The 22,916-nt window shown below is 39.6% G+C and overlaps 1 protein-coding gene across 4 annotated transcripts in view; it reads right to left on the reverse strand.

The window, feature by feature from the left end:
- The window catches only part of grid1b (glutamate receptor, ionotropic, delta 1b), a 288,771-nt gene that overhangs the window by 4,282 nt on the left and 261,573 nt on the right, over positions 1 to 22,916 (reverse strand). For 3 of the 4 annotated variants that reach the window (XM_044338602.1, XM_044338605.1, XM_044338604.1), the window contains 3 exons: positions 16,870 to 17,036; positions 5,658 to 5,898; positions 2,486 to 2,624 (listed from right to left, as the gene is read on the reverse strand). In XM_044338602.1, the coding sequence (XP_044194537.1) occupies positions 2,486 to 2,624; positions 5,658 to 5,898; positions 16,870 to 17,036 (547 nt within the window). The remainder of the gene's footprint in view (positions 1 to 2,485; positions 2,625 to 5,657; positions 5,899 to 16,869; positions 17,037 to 22,916) is intronic. The other variant, XM_044338603.1, reaches the window with a different exon arrangement.

Genomic DNA, 22,916 nt, shown 5'->3' on the forward strand with positions numbered 1-22,916 from the left:
CCTGATATGCTGCTCTGCACTGTGAATGCCTCTAAAGTGGCCGCTGGTAATGATGCGAGCTTCAAGTGTGTGGAATGGAGATTTCTAAGAGGCGGAAATGATCTCAGTGATAGCCTTAAACGTTAATGATTAAAGCTGTCATATGGTTAAGTAATGTTTAACTGAAGCTCAGGGAAAAAGACAAGAGAGGACTCTGATATTAGCTGAAAAATATAAAACCTAGCATATATATTATTGATATTAAGTAGTCTTTGTAACTTTTCAGGTTCAAATATGCATCACTAGCCACTGTCTATCCACATAAAGCTTGTTGACCCGCCAGCATTGAGAAAACTGCAGTCATGAATGATTAACATTAAAGATTTTAAGGAAGTGAACAAATGCGTAGGCTCAGAAGCTACGCTGTAACCCCTTAACTATAAATCCAACTGTAGAGTCTACAAACAAAACTAGTAGCTCCGTACGTCTGTATTTAGCTAAATACTAATGTTAGCATATTAGCATGTTGATATTTACCAGATAAAATGTCTACCATGGTCCCCATTTTAGTTTAGTATTTGCTAATTAGTGCTAAACACAAAGTGCAGGTGAAGCTGATGGGAATGCCATCAGTTTTGGAGGTATTTGGTAGGTACAAAATTGTTATATTAGGTCTTAAGGGAGGCATTACTTAAAATAATTGTCAATTATTTTGTCAATTATTGTCAATTATTTGGAGGCTAGCATGGCTAATCAAAACATTTATCACCATTTTTTTGACCAGATTTCAATTTAATATTAGCATTACAAAGCAAAACCACACTTTTCTGCTTCTCTCATTGTAGTCTTTAATAACTGAACAGACATATTAATCAATAGGCTGCCATTCAACATAATGTCTTCCTGTTTTTCAGGCAAAAATCTGAGTTTTCTCAATGTGTTCTGGTATTGCAAAGTTAATTTTCCAATTAGCTAAGTGCTACTCCAAATGTTTTGGACTAAAATTAAAGTTTTCTCAATGTATTCCGACCTTGCAAAGCTAATTTGCTGGTTAGCTAAGTGGCACTCCAAAAGTTTTAGACTAAAATTAAAGTTTTCCCAATGAAGTTTGGCTGTACAAGGCTAATTTACCAGTTATTTAAGTGGTACTCCAAAACTTTTAGAATAAAGTCAATGTTTTCCCAAAGTAGTCTGACATTGAAAAGCTTATTTACCCATTACCTACATTGAACAACAAAACATTGGGGCACTTTGACTCCACTGGGTCAAATTTAACTCCTCTGATTCCAGAGAAGCTCTGGAAATATTCTCTGAAATATTTGTAGGCTCAAATACAAATAGTTAATCTATCAATAACCATGACTTGCCTAAAGTAAGTCTCCAAATTCTTTAATATTTAGTTTTTGCACAGAATCCACTTTCCAATCTTCTGTTTTAAATAAGGGTGTAGATTTTCAAGGACAAGTGCTCAGGCTTGTTCAGCTTTAAAAACACTTGAACAAATCTTGTTGAATTTCCAAGGGCTGATTAATACTATTAATAGGCTTGTATTAAAAGGTACTAAGTTTGTTTGCAGGGTTACCGGTGATGTAAACCACAGTGCAACCGTTAAGTGAGGTCAGAGGTCAACCCTTATCGAGTGTGTTCACACAGTTAAAAATGACCAACTGAAAAAAAAGCAAGGAGAAACAGAAAGGCACTATGGGATCCACTATAAGGAGGGTTTCTAACGACGGGAGATGCAGCGTTAAAGGTGAGATGGCCTTCAGAAGCCCACAGTCGGCGCCTGACGGAGCAGCCAAGGCCAGGCATCAATTATAACTTTAATTATCGTGTCATCTGCAAAGAGCGAAAGCCCAAATTCAATCAATTGCAATTAACATCAAACTGTCTGTTTTCAGATCATGAACCAAATTAATTTAGACCAGCCTTTTTTTCTTCATATGGAGCTGAAACGTCTGGTTCTGGAAATAATGGAAATAATGTCCTGTTCAATTTTCTGATAAGGAAATTGATAATTAACTTAAGTGGTTAATCTGTGGAAACTTTAATGAAATACCAGAGGCTGAAACAACAAAATGTCAGATTTGGCTTAGCGAAGTATTACATCACCTGCAACATTTGTTGATTTCCTTTCTGAGGTTTAATTGACTGCAAATAATTTGCATGCAATCATGTTATTTAGTATATTGTTGACATAGAAGAAAAGTGAATAGATGACATTAGTTTATCTGCTTTTCTGTGGATAGGAAATGTAGTCCCACTTAGATTACATTAAATATACAGCATCGTATACTTACTTTTATCGTATATATACTATAATATTTATGCAGAACAAATCAGAGATTTATTTCCAGAACATCAGTCACATGTTTCTGCTCAGTTTTAGACCCAAAATCAACCTTCAAAACAAAAAAGACCTTGGCGATGGCACAGAAATGCTTTAAATTTTTTTTGTTTTGTTTTGTTTTTATTTTTGATAGTTGTATAGGAGGTCTATTCTGACCTGTATCAATAGCTTCTGCTTCATCCCAGCCTCTCTCTCTGTCTGTCCAAATGTCCCTTCTCCCCTCCGATGAAGCAGTTGTAATGTCATTATATGTCAATGGACCAGAAACCCTTGCCAGTCTGTAATCCTTAGTAACCTGCACGAGATCATAGACAATAAAACGTAAATAAAAAAAAATAAAAAAGGGATAGATGGAGAGAAGGAGAAGGAGATAGATAACACGGGTGTCCACATTGACATATAATTTGCAATAAGAAGTGACACAGTGATAGTACCAGGGAGTTATGGACTGGGATGTTGGAGACAGTTCTTATTGCTAAAGGGTGACACACCCAACGTTCACTGTCTGCTCACACTTTAGTTTATGGATCCACGTTTTCCTCGACTTTGTCCCCTGTTATATGACTGAAGTCTGCCTCCTGATATGTTGAGGTAAATCCTGTGTGTCTGCTGTCTTTGGCACAGGAGGTGAGTGTTGTCGTTGTCTGGAGGTAGAACTTATAAATGCAGGTCTGAGGTCAGTTTATGTTCAAGTGTAGCCCTAATGAGTGATTGGAGAAGCAAATGTGTTGAGCCTGTGTCCCAGTTCCAGACTATATACCATTACTAACATGGTTGGTTTCCAATCGCTGGTTTTATTCACTGTGTCTACATGTACTTTAAGGACATGTTAACAGTCAAAACAACAGTCAGGTGTCCATAGTAACAATGAAAGAGGTTTTCCTCGCTGTAATCATTCCTCCTGTTCATACTGGATATTAAAAGAACCTTCAAATGTGCTTTCAATAAAGTGATGGAGGGTAAAATCCACAGTGTGTCCACGCAGTCATTTAAAAGTCTCTGTGAAGCTTATATTCAGCTTCAGCAGTCTGAGTTAGTCATATCAAGTGGATATCTGACACATTTACAGTCTTTTTAGCATCAAATTCCCTCTTTGTGTTTCCTCGGACAGTGTTTCCCTGTTGAGCTGCAGGTGGAAGTATAGTAACAAAAAGATGGACTTTGTCACTAAAAAGACTGTAAGGTTGAAAGATATCTACTTGATTTGACTCATTTGGACGACTGAAGCTTCATATTAGCTTCAGATAAACTTTTAAGTACATTTTTGGCCAGAAGGAGGACTGTGGATTTTGTCTCCCATCACGTATGAAGGAGGGGAATTATTACAGTAAGAAAAACCTATTTCAATGCTCATTTTGGCACCTAACTGTTGTTTTTTCGACAGTGAACCTGTCCATTAAGAAGGTTACAGTCAGTTTCTCCAGTAAGCTGATTTTTTAACTGTCATGTACCGTAAACAGGAAACCTGGTTTCTGTATCAGGGATTCTCCTGGAGAACACTGATTTCTCTTTTTGTATGCATATAACCAGGTTTCTAATCAGCTTTTTACATGTATGAATGTGAATATGCATAGACTGCAGACAGAAAGATGCACCACTCTGTAACATCACTCTATGAGAGGACTGTGCGTTTTTGTATTTCAACAAAACCAACAGAGCGGCGACTTGTCTCGAGAGAAATGATCGAACTGATCGACTCCCGACAGTTTCAGGAATGACCATTAAGGGCAAAAAGGCAGTGAGGCTGAGTAGCAGCACCGTATCCAGCTCTCCTCAGACAATAGTGTCCATCAATAACACGCTTTCAAGTTGCAGCAGACACTCTGAAATAGCAGAGTATTCAAATTATACCAAATTTTTTCCTGTGTAAAGGCACCAAATACTGAAAACATAGTGTGGTGCTGGGACACAACAGGTAACATTTTCTGACGGGGCTCAGCTTAACAAATAAATAAAACTTTAAACTATTTGTGTAAAATGTTTTTTCCTCTGTGGTCTAAGGCAACTCTCTCCTTAATAATTCAGCGTTAAATCAACATAATCTGGACCTTTGTGATGACAAGAGTTCAGTTTCAATACTGTTAATTGATATTAATCTGCACATATCAATTATCAGATGCTTCTTTTAGAGTCACTCTTGTCAGTATTCATTCATATTGATTAGACTGCTTTAATTTTTAATTGAAAGCTTTTCCTCTTTAAACCCTGTGAAGGTGTAACTATGAGCTTAGCTGCTGCAATGACTCATATTTCATTAATGTGAGAGAGATCTGGTAATTGACAGATGTATGAGTTTTTTTTTTTATTCATTAGGCACTTAGTAAGACTCCTTAGAGTATCTAATAGCAACAACAGCTAATGTTCAGGATAACTGTGATTATGTCACTGTTAATAGGGTTGAAGAGCAGGCTGAGCAGCTCTTTAAGGTTCTCTTCCATATGATAAATTACTTTTTTTGTCTCTTGATGTCTCATAAGGATTTTATACTGAAATGGAAAATGTCCAAAAGTGTTAGGAAAGTGTTCGACACTGTTATCCCTCTCTCGCCTGAGTGATCGCTCGCTCTCCTGCTAATTGTAATCTTTTTTTCTCAGAACCCCTGGGTGCCGGAAATTACCAAAGCCTCACTGTAGAAAATGAGTTTATAACAATAATTCAATACCAGGCACTTGAATGGTTATGGAGCCGGCACTGTGGGAATTAATCATTAAAGTCTGTGGGTGTACTCAGCTGTTTCAGCAGGAGGTTTGCTGGGAAACAATACAGGACAAACCAATAGCCGAAATACTGACTTGCTGGGCTTACTCGACACTTGCCCTAAGGCCTCGAGTGTACGCGTCAAGGCAAAAGAAGGAGAACGACTCCCAAGTGGATCGAGAAGCAGTTGTTTTATGAGCGTATTAGTAAAGGTAATGGTAAAGTGGAGTGTGCCGTGTACTTTATGTGGTATAGGGTGTGCAAAAATATGCCATACAGAAAACAGATGAGCTCTGGTGTGTGTCAGGTTTAGGGCGAGGTGGGTGGGGGAGTGATGGACGGATAAAAGAAAAAAAAATGGAGAGACCAAATTTGATTTCAATCAGTGGCCTGGACTGATGTGGCACAGAGCACATCTAGCTACTCTGTCCTATCTTACCCCCCTCCACCCCCTCCTCAGTCCCCCAGCTCTCCAAACACTACAACTAGTTCCCTAAACCTCTCTCCTCTACAGCTGGGTGTACTGGAGCTCCACTAAGTCGGGGCTCGCGTCTGCGGCTGGATCCTTAAAGTAGAGTGTGGCAGTGTCTTCCCCCCGCTGGCCCGTCCGTCGGGCCCTGTGCTCGGTCACCTCTTTGGGCTGCTCCTGGCGGCAGCGGTTGCTGTTCCACCAAGCCTCCAGCCCCGCCACCAGGCAGGCCAGCAGCAGGCCGGCGGCCAGGATGCAGAAGATGCCGGCGAAGCTGTGCAGCTTGAGGGAGCGGCCGTCGGGGTGGGCGGTGGCGTGGCTGTTGAGGTCGCAGCGGCCCGTGCGAGGCCACCACTTCTGCTTCATGATGTCTAGGTCACCTTTCTCCTGCAGCTCCAGGATCCTGGAGAGGCAGAAGAGACAAACAGAAGAGAGAGAGTCATAATTCATCTTTCTGACCTCAAGGCAACGAGGGGGAAATTACAGCAGCATGTGAAATAGCTTTTCTGCCAAAGAACCTCAGAAGCCTAAGGCAGGTAATTTCTGATTTCAATCCAGATGAATTCCTGCTTCATTTAATATTTTCTGTCATTTGTATTCCATGTAATCCAGCTTCTTTTCCCTCCTAGAACCAAAAGCTTAAATAGTTAAGTTTATATCTTCCATTTCATTAGCTGTTAAATTTAAAAAACTGCAGCTACAGAAGCATGTAAGAGAAAAGATTTATTTAAAAATGTAAGTATAAAACCCTAAAGATGAACCATCTGAGGAAGTCCTTGAACATCTCACAGCCGTCATTGGTTTCCATTAATTCCTTTCCCTACAATATGAGAATGTATTATCAAAGTTAATTCATGTTAATTCTTAAACTCTATTGCCACACAATGATAATGTAACACTGACCTAATAGGTATTCTTACCATACAGAAATAATTTGGAACCATTGGGAAAATAAAAACAGGAGGAAAAATAGATCTGAAAAAGTAAAACTGAGCAGCATACATTTGAAAATAATCAGAAAAATGTTTAAGTTAACGTGATTTGTAGTTAAGGGGTTAAAACTTGCTAACACACCGGTTTGCTCCTTTAAAATCTAAGAATTGTTTCCAGCTTTATTTACTGCACTTTAAAGGCACAGTGACGGTGCTCTACATATCCTGGAAGCTGCAGTGTTTGGTTGGAACCTGCAAAAGATATTTGTGACCTTGAAGTCACATGACTTGCAACCGCTGCTCTGTACTCTGTGTTGGAGTTTAATGTTTCTACAGACACACGGTCAGCTTACTGGGAGAGAAAATCAGTAAACAGTGGCATCAATTTACCCCATAAACTGTGATAAACTTCTGCAGCGTCATCTCTTTAGTCATACAGACGTGACGTGAATCCTGATGCGGATGAACCAAAGTCAAATGTTCCTGGAGGTGAACGTGTGAATCTTACAGGATGAAAACGGTGGAGTTCATCATATTTAGCAGCATGTGCTTTAAGTAAAAAGATAAAAAAAAATTTCCTCCCGGCATGAAATCTGCCTGAGATTTTAACAAGAACAGACAGTTCAGTGATAGCTGAGCAGAAGTCTCACTTTAATTATTTGACTGGATTTGAATTTGTAGAAAATCCCACAATAAGCTCGCACAATACCTCAGTACCAGGCAATTTAGCCGCGTCTCATCCCGGCTGTAATTAGGACCCGAGCAGCGAGTGGTGCCGAGGCCTTACTGTAGCTGAGGGAATTATTCTTCTTCTCTGCAGTGAATCACATTTTTAGAGGCTAAAGGTGCTTGAAAACTCACGAAGCTCTGCACATGCATCACATGTTTGGAGGGAAATGATATGTTTTATAGTGATTGGGCTCCAGCGTGGCCAGCGGGCTCCACGAAGCGCCCACGAACGCAGGTCCACTTTGGGACAAAGTTGCTTTGATGTTCATGAAATTCAGTGGGATTGTTGCTCTCATCATTCTGGACAGGAAGTCAGCCATTTTGGCCTTCAGGATGTGCAAAAAACTCCCAAAACTTTGCACCAATGTTCGAACTAGTAGGTATTTCGATTTGATATTGCAGTTCGGCTTGTGCGTGGCACGTCGGCTCTATAGCGCCCCCTAATTACTTTTAGCATTTCTGAGATGCTAGTTGTGCTCATGACGCTTTGCAAATGCATCAGAAATGTCAGAACTCGATATCGGATATGATCTTGGGTTTTGGTGGGCGCCCCCTGGAAAATTTCAAAGTAAAAAGTCAAAGATGAACAAAATCTGGTTGATGCATGCATCATATCCAGACTTACAAAAGAGCCTCTTGGAGTTGTACCCTAAATCCAACAGGAAGTCAGCCATTTTCAATTTACTTTGCAATTTTTCCGCAGTTTTTGCCACATGCAGGCGTTGTTGCACTTTAACAAAATCCATCTGTCATCTGAAGACCTTTGTGAGTCAAAGTTATCAAAATCTTGAGTTTTCATGGACACGGCGTGCAGGTCAATTCGCATGTTTCTCCAGGAAACAGGAAGTTGTTGTAACTCCACTGGACTTTGTCAAATCCGCCCCGAATTTCATCATGTTTGATAAGAGTCCAGGCCTGAACACATCTACACGTCAATACTGAGTCATATTCATAGCCCCACCTACTGACAACAGGAAGTCGTCTTTGTGTGACAAACATCATCCGATTGATGTGAAATTTACACGGTGCGGTCGACACGTGATATAACATTACATATAATTAGCGGGTGTTCTCTAGAGCCACATAGTGGACACAGGAAGTGACAGTTATCACCTACATGAAAATGTAGATCCGTGTCAGCCGGTAAATGTATTTCTGCATTAATATTTCACTTATGTTGTCTACATGCAACAGGAAATGAGGCCTAAATGACAATAGTTCATCAGATGTTTACACATTTCCAACATCTCCAAGCGACACATCCTGCACACGAGGAAGAAGAATGACTGCAGAGCGCTCCAACGTGCACAAAGTTAAAATTTTTATTACTTAACTGTCATTTAAAAACAATTATTATCATCAATTGTAATCTTGTTTACAGCTTCAGAAGACATTGACTTTTTTGTTTGTGTTCCAGGTAATAATTCGTAGCTTGATCTTTTCATGACAGCTGGATTGATTAGTTTTTTTTTTTTTTTTATCTGTCCTGGTTTAGAAAATGAATCGAGATGTTGTTAGTAATTGCGCGCGGGGGAGCCGGCTGTGACTCTTTTCACGGCGGCTCTTTAACCACATGTGAGGAGACGGCCGGCGGCGCTCAGCTTCTCACTTTCATCGAGATATTTTAACTTTTAATTCAGATTTTTAAAAAGGGATTTTGTGTGTGCAGAATAAGTTTCTGTAAGTAGCTGCGACTTCAAAAATGTTATGTCTGCAGGCTTTGAAACCTGAAGAGTGGAAAACATTAATGTTTAAAAGGGTCAAAAATCTTCACAAATGACTACACAGGGGGGAAAAAAACAGTTTCCTTTCTGCCATTTAAATGTGATATTGTGGAATAATTTCAGGCTGGATCGAGACCTTTTGAATCGTTGCCTGCATGTCTGATTTGTTCAGTCATTCAGATAAATTTGTCGGCTCTTTCTGCCAGTTAAAGAAACAATAGATCGGGATTAAGAAAGGGGGGGCGGGGGGGGTGGGGGGGATTAAAAAGGGATGAAAAGTAGCGTCAGAAATATGGCTACAAGTGTGGATGAGATGGACAGATTGTTTTTATTCTAACTTTTAAAATCGACACACGTCCTCGCTCAACGTGACAAAAGTTAACTGCTTCTAGAAACCACTGACGCAGCTTCGTTGGATGTCGGACGTCGAGAGCATCTGGACTTGTGGAGCCTTTTGGATGGGAGACGAAACATCTTCAAGAACCTGAAACAAGTCCAGTTGCTCTTGACTGGATATACCCAGAACCTCACAGATGTGTATATTTTCTGAAGCTATTTTAAGTTTCTATTTATCTGAGTTTTCATGACTGCTGCGTTTTAGAGAGTCGCCAAACGAGATTTCATTGTAGCACCTACAGTGACGTAATATGTCTTATGTTGATTAGGACAGATCTGACAGTTACTATTTATTTAAAACACCCTCCGTTACTAAACATGATGTCCGACTGAATGACACCACAGTATAAGTGGATGATTTTTGGTCATACTGGTATCCATCCGTGCAGATAGTTTGAGTTGTATTTGTCTCTGAGATTACTGAACACGCTCCAGTATAACTGAAGTGCAAAGAATTATGTTTTTAATGATTACGGGATTTACAAAATGCATCTGTTTCCAGACATATTCTCCTGGTTAAATCAGGATTATCTACAGAAAATGTTGTTTTCAAAGGGAAAGAAGTTCCAATCAAAGCTGCACTGAAGTTTACTGCAAAGTACTGCACACTTTATTAATAATTCAAGGGGAAATAGGAAAAACCTTGAAAGAATAGCTTGTTTTTTAACTTAAAAAAGTAACTATTCTTTCATTATTCACTATTACTGAAAACTTTATTCTCTGCAGTAATTTTATTTTTGCCTGTTCATTGTGTGTATTTTAACCTGTGTGTTTTGTCTTTGTCTGTGTCCGACCGTCTTGGTCATGCTTTTTAAAAACACAGCCTGCAGTTCTTCCTGAAAACGCCGCCGTTAGTTCGTCACAGCCTCAAAGTTTCATCCAGCGGGTCTCGCGCTCTCGTTGTGTTGAGTTACGGAGTTAATTAACCGACTCTGCCACAACTACTGAAGTACAATCTGCTTTTAACTGTGGTAAAAAAAAAAAAAAAAAAAAAAATCAGAGCCTAATTTGCTATATTTAATCTGCTCAAACTCAGCGTGAACATGTTGAAGGTCAGTGCGCCGCAGCAGCTTTCCTCCCCGAAACACCCCGAGGACAAAACAGTTTTACAGCTCAAATGAGCAGCAGAAGCAACAAAGTCTGCAAAAGGTTATTAATGGCAGGATTATCGAATGGAAACCAAGGGATGGAAGGTGGTGCGGCAGTTATGGGACCACATATTAAAATGCTGGTTGGAAAAGTGGAGATAATGGCTTTCGCACTGAACAATAGAGCTGCCCTCAATTTAACACTCGGGCACATTATTCGTGGCCGTCCCTGAGCGCTGTGCTGCGAGGACGCCTCGGGCAGTCGGATGCCTGCTGAACCGGGTCGAGCCCAGAGTAAAAAAAAAAAAAAAACTTCATTAATAACTAGCGGTTTTGTCTCCATTCAGTGCTGCAAATTAATCCCTAAATAAACACCAGAGCTGCTTAATTAAAGAAGAAAGTGTGAGGTGCAGAGGGAGGAGGAGGAGGAGGAGGAGGAGGAGTAGGAAGAAGAAGAGGAGGAGAGGCCGTGATTGAGAAACAGTCCCACCGGGGGAACAATGAACCCAAACGTCGCCGCCGCAATCTGAGAGCTGTGGGAGGCGATGAGAGCCGAGAGAGTCAAACGAGACGACGAAAAACAAAGTCCGATTTCTTTTCTTGATGTCTGAAAGGTCGACCTTTTCAGATCAGATTTAAACCACAAACCTCCTTAAAACTCGCTTTCGTAATGTGACGAGGATCTGATGTCAAACACGGACCCGTTGACCCAAATATAACAGGCAGAAAGTCTCTGATTAAACCTCCATATTAACCTCAATGCTTCACAGGAAACTTGCATCACAAAGACATTAATGATTATGAATTTAACTACTTTACATTGTGAGTATGTACAGTATGTATACAGAGTAAAATAAGTTTATATCTGTACACAGATACTGAAACAACACAAATCATCTGTGATTAAACCAGTCAAACCAGCTGCAAAATTATGTAATATGTCAAAGACTGAATGATCTAAAAACAACAACGAACAAAGACTTCATGTTTACCCAACAGAACTAATTTACTGTACTGACTGTTAGTATTAGTAAAGTATTTTCAATCTGCGTCGGACAGCGTTCACCGTGTGTCTAATCGACATTTCAATTAAAACCAATCAGCTGTTCACAGTGTGATACTCACACTAAAAGTAAACACTGGACCAGAGCTGCTCAGTTAATCAATTATTCAACAGAGAAATGACTAGAAATGATTAATTGGTTGTCAAGTAGTTGGTGATTCATTTTCTAAGAGAAATGGTAAAAAAAAAAAAAAAAATCTCCAGTTTGAGCTTCTTAAATGTGAATAATTTCTTCTATGACAGTAAACTTAATGTTTTTAGATTGTGGGATCTCGTTGGGTTTTTGGGAAACTATGATCAACATTTTTCACCGTTTTTCTGACCATTTTTTTATAAACAACTAATCGATTCATCAAGAAAACACCACATCGGTTTTGTCCATTTGCAAATCCATGACGACCGCTTTCTCATTAATGTTGACAGAAAGAGAAAATTACTTTTATTTCTTGTTTATCGTTGAGGACACGTTTTTTTTTTGTTTTTTTTTACCTCAAACTGAACACTAAACCACAACTGATCTGACAGAAATTCAGTCTAAAGTTAGTCGAGTGTGACCAATTTGTGGTAAAAAAAAAATCCGTCATAATTTATACAGTATCTCCCCAGCTGCGTTGCTGTGTAGGAAACAACGAATAAGAGCTTAAAATTTGAGTGTTTATACAACCAATCATTTGTTTTATACAGAGTGTCACTATCAGACTGCAGCGGTTGTCGGTTGTTGTTGCTTCCATCTCTCCGCTGCGGCAGCCTCATCCTCCCCTCAGGTGATCCGAGCTGCTCACTCGTCGGTTACAAAGCGGACAGTTTCAAGGCTTTAAAGAGCAGGTCTGAAAAATCGGATTTGCCTGCTGTGAGAGGAAGAGGAGGAGGAGGAGGAGGAGGAGGAGGAGAGGGGAGGATGGAGATGGAAGTCGACGGGACAGAAAGAGAGAGGGGGGGATAAATGCGCGGCTGGAGGAGGTGTAAATGACATTTTTGGTGTGGAGTTGCTCTCGGACCCCGGGCGTCCCTCCTACGCGGCCGTGAGGCGCACAAACACATCCCAAAGAGAGAGAGCGCTGATCTGCAGCCGGCCTCTGCTGCTCTGGTAATAACAGCAGCGAACGCTTTGTGTTAACATCTCTATTAACGCCGCTGCTGTTGGCTTCAAACCTCACAATCACTGCTTGCATTTGTTTGTTTTTCTTTTTTCCTCCCCCCCCTCACAGAAAGTTCCACGGTGGGTTCATGTGTCGAGGAGACATCAAACATTTCGTGCGGCTCCGGCTGTGAGCTGCTGTATAATCGCTGCCCTTCTCACTACTTCATAGAGTCAGTTCAGAGGCTTTTAGCTCGGCTCCTCGGGACTCTGAGCCCCGCTGCTTTTCATTCCAGACACCAAATCACAGAGCGGTTTTACACCTGGGAGGCCCAGGTGCAGCAACTCCTGCTGCGCTTTGCAGCACAGAGGGTCACTGAGAGTCGGCCGGAGGGATCCTCACCAAAATGACTTTTCATTGAAACTCAGCCGGCAGTTTGAACCAAATGAAATCCTTTAATATGAAAGTGCATAAAGCTGCTGGTCTGTGGCGAGCAGGCAGCCGTCACCGCCGAGGAGACCACCACACTGAAGTTTAAACAGTTTGCTGCCGTTTGAATCCGTCGGTGTGTGAAGTTGCACGGCTTTAAAAATCAGTTTAAATCTAAAACTACTGCAGCAAAAACTCTATCTGTTAATTATTAAAGAGATAGTTCACTGATAAAACATGAAAAAACATCCAGTCTCTTCCCTCTAGTGGAGTCTTATTCATGCAGATAATTTGTGTTTTTCTTTGTACATATGAACTGTTTGTTGTTTGTGTTGCTAACAGCAGTGTTCGTATTACAGCATCAGTGAAGCTGAAAGAGACCCGAGCTCCTCCGAAAGCAGAAAAAACTGATGCGAGTTCAGGAGGATCACGAAAAACCGACGATCAAACTTTACATTATAGCAGTTAACATCAAATAATGTTCTGCTGGTTTTATCTTCTGTCAATGAAGCATAAAATACAAACCACCTGATAAATTTCATTTCTGTGTTAATCTATGTTTAATATTCGGTACATGTAAGTTTGTCTGTTTGTGTCTCCTGATGATGTTCATCGTGATGTTTTGCCTCCAAATCACTGAGCTGACCAGGAATGAGACACTTTAAAACAATAAATGTATTTATAAATATAATAATATATCTGCTGAGTTCATGTAGAGACTGATCAGCACTAGAGCTGAAATCAATGGTTGATAAAGTGGCAACTGATTGATTCATAATTGATTTTTCAAGCTTCTTAGTTTTCTTTGTCTTATGTGATAATAAACTTATTTATATCTTTGAGTCGAAGCCTGTCGGTTAAACAAAACAAGACATTTAAGGACTTAAAGGAAACTGAAGTAATTAATGTGTAATTTAAATATGTGTATCATTTTGTATAATGTGTCCTACAGAGAGGAGAAGATAAATTATCTGGCGTTGCTATAGATACAGTGAATTTAATTTAAAATGATTCAACTCTGCAGACCTCGTTGTGTTTTCGTAGGAACTATTTCTTCAGTTGAAAGTAGTTCCAGAGCAAAAATGAAGATGAAGTTTCTGGGGAAAATGTTGCTCCGTTGGCCTCCATTGTTTTGGGGTAATAACAGAAATAAAACTCTGTGGGGTTTGAAGTCGAGATGAACAAACTTTTTTTTAAAAAAGAAGAAGAAACCGTCTCACTGCGAGGTCCATTTAGTAGCTCAAGACTGAGATGATGACAGATGAAGCGAGCTACTAAACGAACCTCGTAGCTGCATCCATCTTTACACAATTAACCTTCATTTGGATTCTCCTTCCTGTCCAGTGCAGCTTCTGATAAACTCAATATGAAGAATCAGGTCGTTTAAACTTTTAACTATGAAATGATGATAAAAACCTTCAGACTACAGTTTGTTTTTTTGTGTGTGTGTGTGTATTTGTTTCTTTTCACAGCAGCTTCCTGTCTTCATCGTCGGAGACAAATCGATACGAGACGGATGAGAAAGTTTTCACATTTTGAGGAGCTTTTCTTATAAATTCACATTGGGATCAATTTATTTTTGTTTTTTGGGGGGGGGGGGGGGGGGGGGGGAGCAAGAGAGGAGACGTTTCACTCCGCGGCTCAGTGGTTTCATCCTAAACTCATGCGGAAGAAGATAATTGAATTTCCTAAAGATATTTCCAGCACCCGCCTCGTAAGAATCAAACAGGTAATTAACGAACGTCCTCTCTGTTTACCCATCACGCCGTGAATAATCCCATTCGCTCCACGGAAAAAAAAAAAGCGCCGTGCTTAATACGAGCTTGTTTCATGTGAACTTAATTGACTTTAGCGTTGAGCTCCGTTATTGATTTAACTCGGAGTAAAAATCTGCCAGCATGAGGTGTTTCTCAGCTCAGATTTAAAACCTTTTAACACCCCGTAAGTTTCAAACAAACACCTGCACTCCTCCTCCTCCTCTTCCTCCTCCTCCTCCGACGACAAAGTTTGAAACAAGTCAGCGTGACACTTCCTCTGATTTAAGACTCTTCGCTCAGAGGATTTACAGGCTGATAATGTCAACAGAGAGAATCAAACCCCTGACAAAAGCCTCCGACCTTCATCATTAACTGAGCTTCAGGTTTTTGTTTCACTGCACAAAGACGTCGGGCTTACAAAATAAATAAAAAAAAACCTCTCTGATCTGTAAGAACAAGACCGTCACACTTTGTCTGCAAGACATTTTCTTCTTCTGAAGCGATCATGTTGACAGTTTGGACAGTAATTGCAAAGCTGGCAGAAGTTCACACAGTCGAATAAAATCTGTTTTTCATCTTCTTTGTACTAATACGAAGATTTCTCCATCATTTTCTTTCAATTGATTGTTTCACTCGGCTAATCCTCATTTCTAAATATGCACTTATTCTTAGTCTGCGTCATAAATGTGTGATATATACATCAGTGCCTAACTTCCTTTAATGTTGTTTACAGCCGTATAAATAAAGACAGCGTGGGTGTGATTGAACTAGAAACTAATTTAAAGTGTTTTTTTCTCTCCGTCGACGCTGCACAATCCTCCACATTCTTTAATTTAATTATAGAACAACGAACTATGTGAATACTTCAAATTACATACATACTTACAATTACACACAATTAAGTTAACAGCTGCTTACATGATTAAAGTTAAAGTGTGATCTTAGTTTTTCGTTTTGAGTGTACTTACTTTCACTTTATGTGAATTTGAGTGAATGTAGCTGCAGTTTCCTGCTGAGGTTTGTAAAGCGCACTATAAAAAGTGTCCCTATAAAAGGATATTAACATTTTTTTGCAGTTTTTGTTTCTTTATTTTTGCTTGAAACCTTTTTTTTTTGTGGGTTTGAAACACTTGTTTGACGTGTGTTGGGCTACTTACCGTCTAAATTCATGATGTCACTGTAGCGCCACCTATAGTTGGAGTTTATATGTTCATGTTTTTTTTTTTTAGCTAAATTTGGTTGCAATTTTACACCACATGAGTCAAGTTGTACCTAAATATATCATGTGAGCGGTTTTCTGCAGAGATCAACAGATTAACGACACGTACAGTAGAATGACGTTTGATACCTTTTTCATGTTCATAACCGGCCAAAAAATGTCAGAACTACTCAGCTGTATATGACAATAACTCCTCCTAATATAATTAATCAATTAACCTGGACCCAGTTAAATGGTAGAAAATTGATTTATAGATTAACTAATTACAAAATAATGAATTTAATGTTAAACTTGACTTGTCTATAATGAGCTTCCTCGCTGCTGTAGCTGCAGCAGGTCTGATGCTGCTGAAACAATCCACTGTTTCACTTGCAGTTTATAGATGTAGAACATCTACCGACAGCAGCAGCAAACACGTACAAACGACTACTGTTACTGTCTACAGCAGGAAACGAGACGATATGTGATGATTAAAGAGCTTTGTGAATGACTTTTTAATGCTTCTAAGGCCTTTCTGAGGGAGCTGAATTCAATGTTTTTAAGACTTTTCAAGACGTGCAGATACGCCGTGTATCAAGAAAGTTTTTGGACTCAATTCAAATTTGTAATAAAGTTTGGTGAGGTATGAAGTATGAAGTTGAATTTAAGTGTTTTGCCAATCATTAGTGTGAGTGGAAATGTAAAAAATTAAGACTCGTTTTAAATGAAAAATCCAGGAAGAAACTAATTTGGCTTTACACTTGTAGCTTTGCACCAAATTTTTGTTACATTTATGACCTTTTTTTTTGTGTAACTCTGCTAACGAGCAAAACAAATGAGGCTGAGAAGAAAACTTCCATGAGCGAGCTAATGAAAGTGTGGTTTTGCTGTCTAATTTAATGAAGCTCGTCTACTGATTACACCTTTAAATCAGCGGTTTGATGTTCTAGAAACAACAAACTGACAGCGGTCCACTCACTTCTGTGAGAAGAGGTCTCTGTAGGGGCTGCCGTGCTGCATGGCGATGCCGTAGCCTTTACTGCTCATGCCGTTTCCAGACACGGTGATGGTGCAGTCGTCGTCCGTCAGGGCTGCGTACTCCAGCACCGCCATGTCCCACAGGAAGGCGTACGGACTCTTCTTCGCCTGCAGACATGGAGCAGGGAGAAGAAGACACACACACATATGCAGAAACTGTTATTTGATGTTATCTGTTATCAGTTTATGGTGTTTGTTCATCATTTCTTTGACAAACTGACTGCAAAAAAACTGCCCTCCTGATTTTGTTCTTGTTTCTATGGCAACGCTGTTTGAAACTGGCCAAACAGCTGTGATTTAAGTCTCCTCCGGTATGGCTGCCGGTTTCTGCTCTGCTCAGAACAGCCTAACTGAGAAGTGAGAGGATTTTTTTATTGAGACATAAAGTTCAGACGACAGTCGATTAATTGATTAGTCGACCGGCAGAAAATCAGCCACATTTCTGATTCAAACGATTCAAACGGTTCAAAACATTTTAATATTTTTTGCTCTCTCTGTTTTATATCACAGTCAACTGAATATAAAATGTCACTTCAGGCTTTGTGGAATTGTGAAGAGCATTTTTCATTATTTTCAGGCATTTTATAGATTAAACAATTAAAAAAAAATTCGTAATTTGCAGCCGAACACAAACAGTGTATTTCATATACTGAGAAAAATCTCATCTAGCAATGTCCAGAAATCCTTAATCTGTTGTTTACCAGCCACAGACATTAAACTGAAATCTCTACTTCTTGAATTATACCAGCATATAATCAGCATTTCAGTTTCATTACTGTTTCTACTTGACTTGCTGAAAATAAATTGATCTATTGAGATGTGGACAGCGAGTCAGAGGTCTGGCAGCAGGATAGTGACACGTTAATAACTACAGGTCGTCGTTATGAATGGGAAACTGATACTTATTCATTAAAATCCACTCGGTCGCCAGTGACCCGCTTAAGCCAGTTGTAAGCGGCAGCATCACGCAGTAATGAGTCAAAGCAATTGACACAATTTGGCCAGTTGGAGATGAGTGGAGAGGTTCAGGGACACCAGTGCTCCCATAAGGTTAGTCCTAGAGGTCTGGAATTTTATACAGGTTGACAAGATGTAGAAGGTTTATGGTGTTCTGCATGGTTCTGGTATAAAGCATGTCCTAATTATTGTTATTCAAATATGACTCATTATAGACTGCTGTAGTTTTGTTTGTGTTTTAGCCACATGCTAAACAAACACATTTCCAGAAACTAGAATAAGTCATTTGTCAAATGAAGCCTGATACATGCATCATGACCTTTCATTTCTTCTGTTAGAAGCTTTTACATTTGGTCTAATAGGTGAAAATTCTATAAAAAGGATGGACATTAAGGGGTTAAAGAGCCTGAAAACCAAACAAACAAGGACCCTTCACGTCAACCAAAGTCCACCGTCCGATGCATTTAAATCCAAATCTAACGGATATAATGTCATTTTTTTCAATGCACATCAACATCTCTTCTCCAGCAGCACATCACATTTTATTCACCAAATGTTTTCGGTTATTTCGGCTTCATCAGGGAGACATTCTGGACTTCTTCTAGGTTCAACACTTTAAACCCGAGAAGATTAAATGAGGAATTAGTTTTGAAGCCGTTTTTATAGAATCTACCAGGTCTTGTTTTCAAATGAAAAAATGTTTTTTTAGAGATTTTGTTTAAAGATGGATGAACTGACTTCAACGTTCAAGTTGTTACTCAGAAGTATTCAGAGATGGAGATGATGTTTCATTGATGATGCCTGAAATACTCCTGAATGACGACGAATATTTACCTTTTCACTGACTGATGGCTTCAGATGTAAAAGCACATTTTTCTGGATGATATTGTGAAAAGATTACGTGTCCTGGTTTCTTATGGGATTATTGTCAATTTTGTATATAATTAGTTTAAAGAAGCAATTGATTGTGATGTTTTATGTATACGGTGATTTATTGGTCACATGATGAATCTGTGAAAAATGCATATAAGGGGAAGAAGAGGCCTCGGGCAACAACCCTGATGAAGGCCAGATAGCCGCCGGCGTTTGGTGAATAAATAGTGAGGAAGAGTTGTGCAACGTGTTTTCATCCTGATGGATTGTGATGCGTTGAAGCTCACGCTGGTCTGCACCTCGCTGGTCTGCACCTCGCTGGTCTGCACCTCGCTGTGTTTGACTCTTGAAGCAGAAAAATGTCACTCGCAGGTCTTTTAACATGGAAATCTTTCCAATCCTTCAATGATGCATAAACAAACAAACAAAACAAGCTTCGAATGACACTCTTAAACTAAAACATACGATCACAACATGTCATTTTGTAAAGATATCTCTCTAGAAGTGTCAAACTGCTTCCTTTCATGGTGACGTTTCATACGAGCCGGTGTCACTTTAAATAAAAAGAACTGCAGGGTTTGCGAGTTTGGACCGCGGGCGTTGATATGCAGAGGAGGCGAGTCGTCCTCTCGGCTGGGTGAGGAGGCGACAGCAACACACACGCGCGCGCGCACACACACACACACACACACACACACTTATATAAAAGCGGCAGCAGCAGCAGCAGCAGCAGCGGGTGGAGTGTAAGTGGATGAGGATGTGGGTGTTTTCACTGTGTCAGCAGAGCTGCTGCTGCTGCTGCCGGAGCATCTGCCTTCACCGCCTCAACCTGTTCACCGTCTCTGCTAATTGTTCCTGTGAGTGTGTTTGTACTCTCTCTCTCTCTCTCTCTCTCTCTCTCTCTCTCCTTCTCCCTTGTATAGTAACAGAGAGACTTCAGTCTTTAGACCCTTTCATGCTATTACCACCTAATTACACCACGTCACGTCTCTGTGATGCTCCGATTGCTTCTAGCTGCTGCTGTTTGGCTCTTTGTGTTCACCTCTCATCATCTAAAGAGAGACAGAGAGAGTGTGTGTTTTCTCTCTCTCTCTCTCTCTCTCTCTCTCTCTCTCTCTCCAGGTAACACCGGGAGACAAAGCTGCGTGCGGTGTTTGCAGGAACGTGAGACGATGCTAAACTACGTGACGACACGCTGGGGTGCAGAGAGCAGAGCGGCGCTCAGCAGTAAAAAAAAAAAAGGTTCTTGTGAATCAAAAGGAGGACAAACAAGGACACAAAGGAGACGCAGAGAAACCGCAGATACACACAGTGTCACTACAGCAGAAACCTCAACATAGAGTCAATCATTTATTCTCTTATTTATACTATATACAGTAAATATGTTTATATTTTATGATTAAATAATAGAGTAAGTTATGGTATTAATGAACCAGGAGCCTCTCAGATCCTCTGATTAACTGTAGACTTTATATATTAATTATTATCATTTTATTAACTGTTTTATTGTAATCTGTTTATTTTGTGTAATATTTTATTTTGACTTTGTCTTTTATCTTTTTTATCTTTTATCTTTCTATTATTTTAACTGTTCTCTTTTATTATCATCTCATCCAATTAACTCTTTTAAAGCAGGTTTGATTGAATCTTTTTCTTTCTAATAATAATAATAATAATCTATTATTATCGGTTATTATTTACCTATTTTATTTACATTTTACAAGCCACCTTGGTTGTTTACATGTATCTCGGGTTTGCATTAGTCTCCCAATCAATATTCATCATCCTGTGTGTTAATCAATCACGTGTAAAGCACTTCATTCCACATGTATGAAAGGTGCTATATATATAATTGATTGATTGATTGATTGATTGATTGGGACTCATCTCATTTATGGATTGATTCCTGTGTAGAGGAAAGCTCTTTGTCCCTAATTTCAGGTCGCAAAGTCTTTTCAAATTGGACATAAACACTGAAACATTCAAATACTTCAAAACTTCTAAAATCCTACTTTGACATATTTATATTTATTTATCTACAAAACCAAAAATTAGTAGAAATGTGCCATCTTATATCTCATCCTCGCTGCTCTTTTATGTATTTAAAAAGCTCCAGTGACTGACTGACGCTTCAGGAACCCTGAATCGATCAAGGAAAAACTTCCTTTCCTGTTAAAGGAACGTCATGTTTGGATCCAAACCAACAACGAACTGATCTACTAACAAGTATTGTGTGTTTATTAAAAGTCTGATATATCTTCTTCCTCCGTTGTCGTCTTCATCATGAAGAGTTTGGTCACGTTAGTTAGTTTAAAAACGGCTCCAAAGACTAATAATAGTTTTCGTAATGGACGGAAACGTGTCATAGTGATGTCATCAGGGCTACAACAGTTTGTGTGCTTGAAAACGACACATTTGTAACGGGACGGCCCGAGGAGTTTGAAAGATGAGACCAGAATGAGAAGGTGCTATCCAGTTGCATTGTGGGAAATGTAGGATGTGTAACAGGGTTAGAAATAACCCTTAGTATGAATTTCTTCAAAATAGATATTGTATGTACATAGTTTTAGAGCCACCTGGTGGAATGATAGTGCAACTGCATAAACAGCCTCAGCAAAGAAAGATACTTTCATGCCGGAGGTGGCTAAATATGAGCAATGCTGCAACCAATGTGTTTATGTTTAATGCTTTAAAATTGTTTCTGCAACAGTCAGTAGCGTGCATTCTGACTTTAAACACTAGTTGCACGTAGTCAGAAAGTTACAGATGGTTATGGGCAGGAATAGTGACTTAATCCACGAGTGGTGTTTTGATTAGCATATCGAGCGAATGCTAGTTAGCTAGCTGGGTGCTTGCAGTTGCGTTACACGTTGTTGTGTTGCTGATTTTTGTACCAGGTAGGTTTTTGTTAAGTGTGCGTTTTTACATATTGTTGATAAGATGTTTGTTTTTGTAAAACAACGTGTTGCACTACATATATTTTGTTGTTTAGGGATAAAATGTTAGGTTGTTTTAGAATTTTTATTGTTTATTTACTGCCTAGGTGCAATAGAAAATCATACATAACGTTGCCACTATACGATCACGTTTTACACTGGAGTGTATAGGGATGGAAGACTGATAGCATTGTAATGTGAGGATGTATTTTATAGTAGTCTTTTGTAAAAATGCTGGAGACCTGAGCGCTTGCAGTTGCGTGACTCATTGTTGACGGTGATGTCGACAATGTGTCTCACCCTCTGCAAAGGAATTTATTATGAATTTATTTGTATTTATGAGGAAATGAGACGTTCATCCTACAGGTGATGATGGAGGAGCTGTTAGTTCATGCAGAAATCTCTTCTGAGGGCGACATAACTTACTCTGCAAACCGTTTTTTTTTTTTTTTTTTTTAAATAACGATGAAACGTGGCGTCGCTCTCAGTTCAAATGCTAAACAGAAACCGTCCTCTCAGTGCAGCCTGAGTGAATGTGGATGTTAGCGAGTCTCTCTGCCAGCATGTAGGAGGACTGGGGGCAGCTGAGCGGCTCTGAATTGGAAAAGCACTTGACAATAGCAATAAGACTGATTAAAATGTGTGTGTGTGTGTGTGTGTGTAAGCGTTACCGGGTTACTGCAGGGGAGAAAAAAAACGTCAAAGAAACTAGGGGGGATGTTTATTATGCAAATGGCTGAATTATGGATGCGCTCGGAGGAGATTTGTCTCCGATGCTAATTTGTCATCAGCTTTTTGGGAGATCTATGAGCATAATAATGTACAGCAGCAAAAACACCACTTCTGTTTTCACACATACACACACACACACACACTGCAACACTGCCGCACTAATTGGTGTATTGTGGAACTGCTGTTGCAATTAAGTGATGGGTAAACAGTGGAGTGTCTTTGTGTGTTTGCCTGCTGTGAATAAGACAGGATGAGTGTGTATGTGTGTGTCACAATTACTGATAACACAGCACATGTGTCATATATACACACAAAACCTGAACTATATACACGACATGTCTGATGAGTAAAGTTCTCCTTAAAGAACCCTGCTGCTGGTTTGTGTGTGTTTTTTTTTATCCAATTAACCACAAATCACACATCTGTGATCGACGGACAGCTGCTTTAATTACTTTATTCATCCCCGACTGATAATTGTGCAGCTAAATCA

This window comes from Thunnus albacares, chromosome 20, assembly GCF_914725855.1.
Source record: "Thunnus albacares chromosome 20, fThuAlb1.1, whole genome shotgun sequence".
In the NCBI taxonomy this organism is placed as follows: domain Eukaryota; kingdom Metazoa; phylum Chordata; class Actinopteri; order Scombriformes; family Scombridae; genus Thunnus; species Thunnus albacares.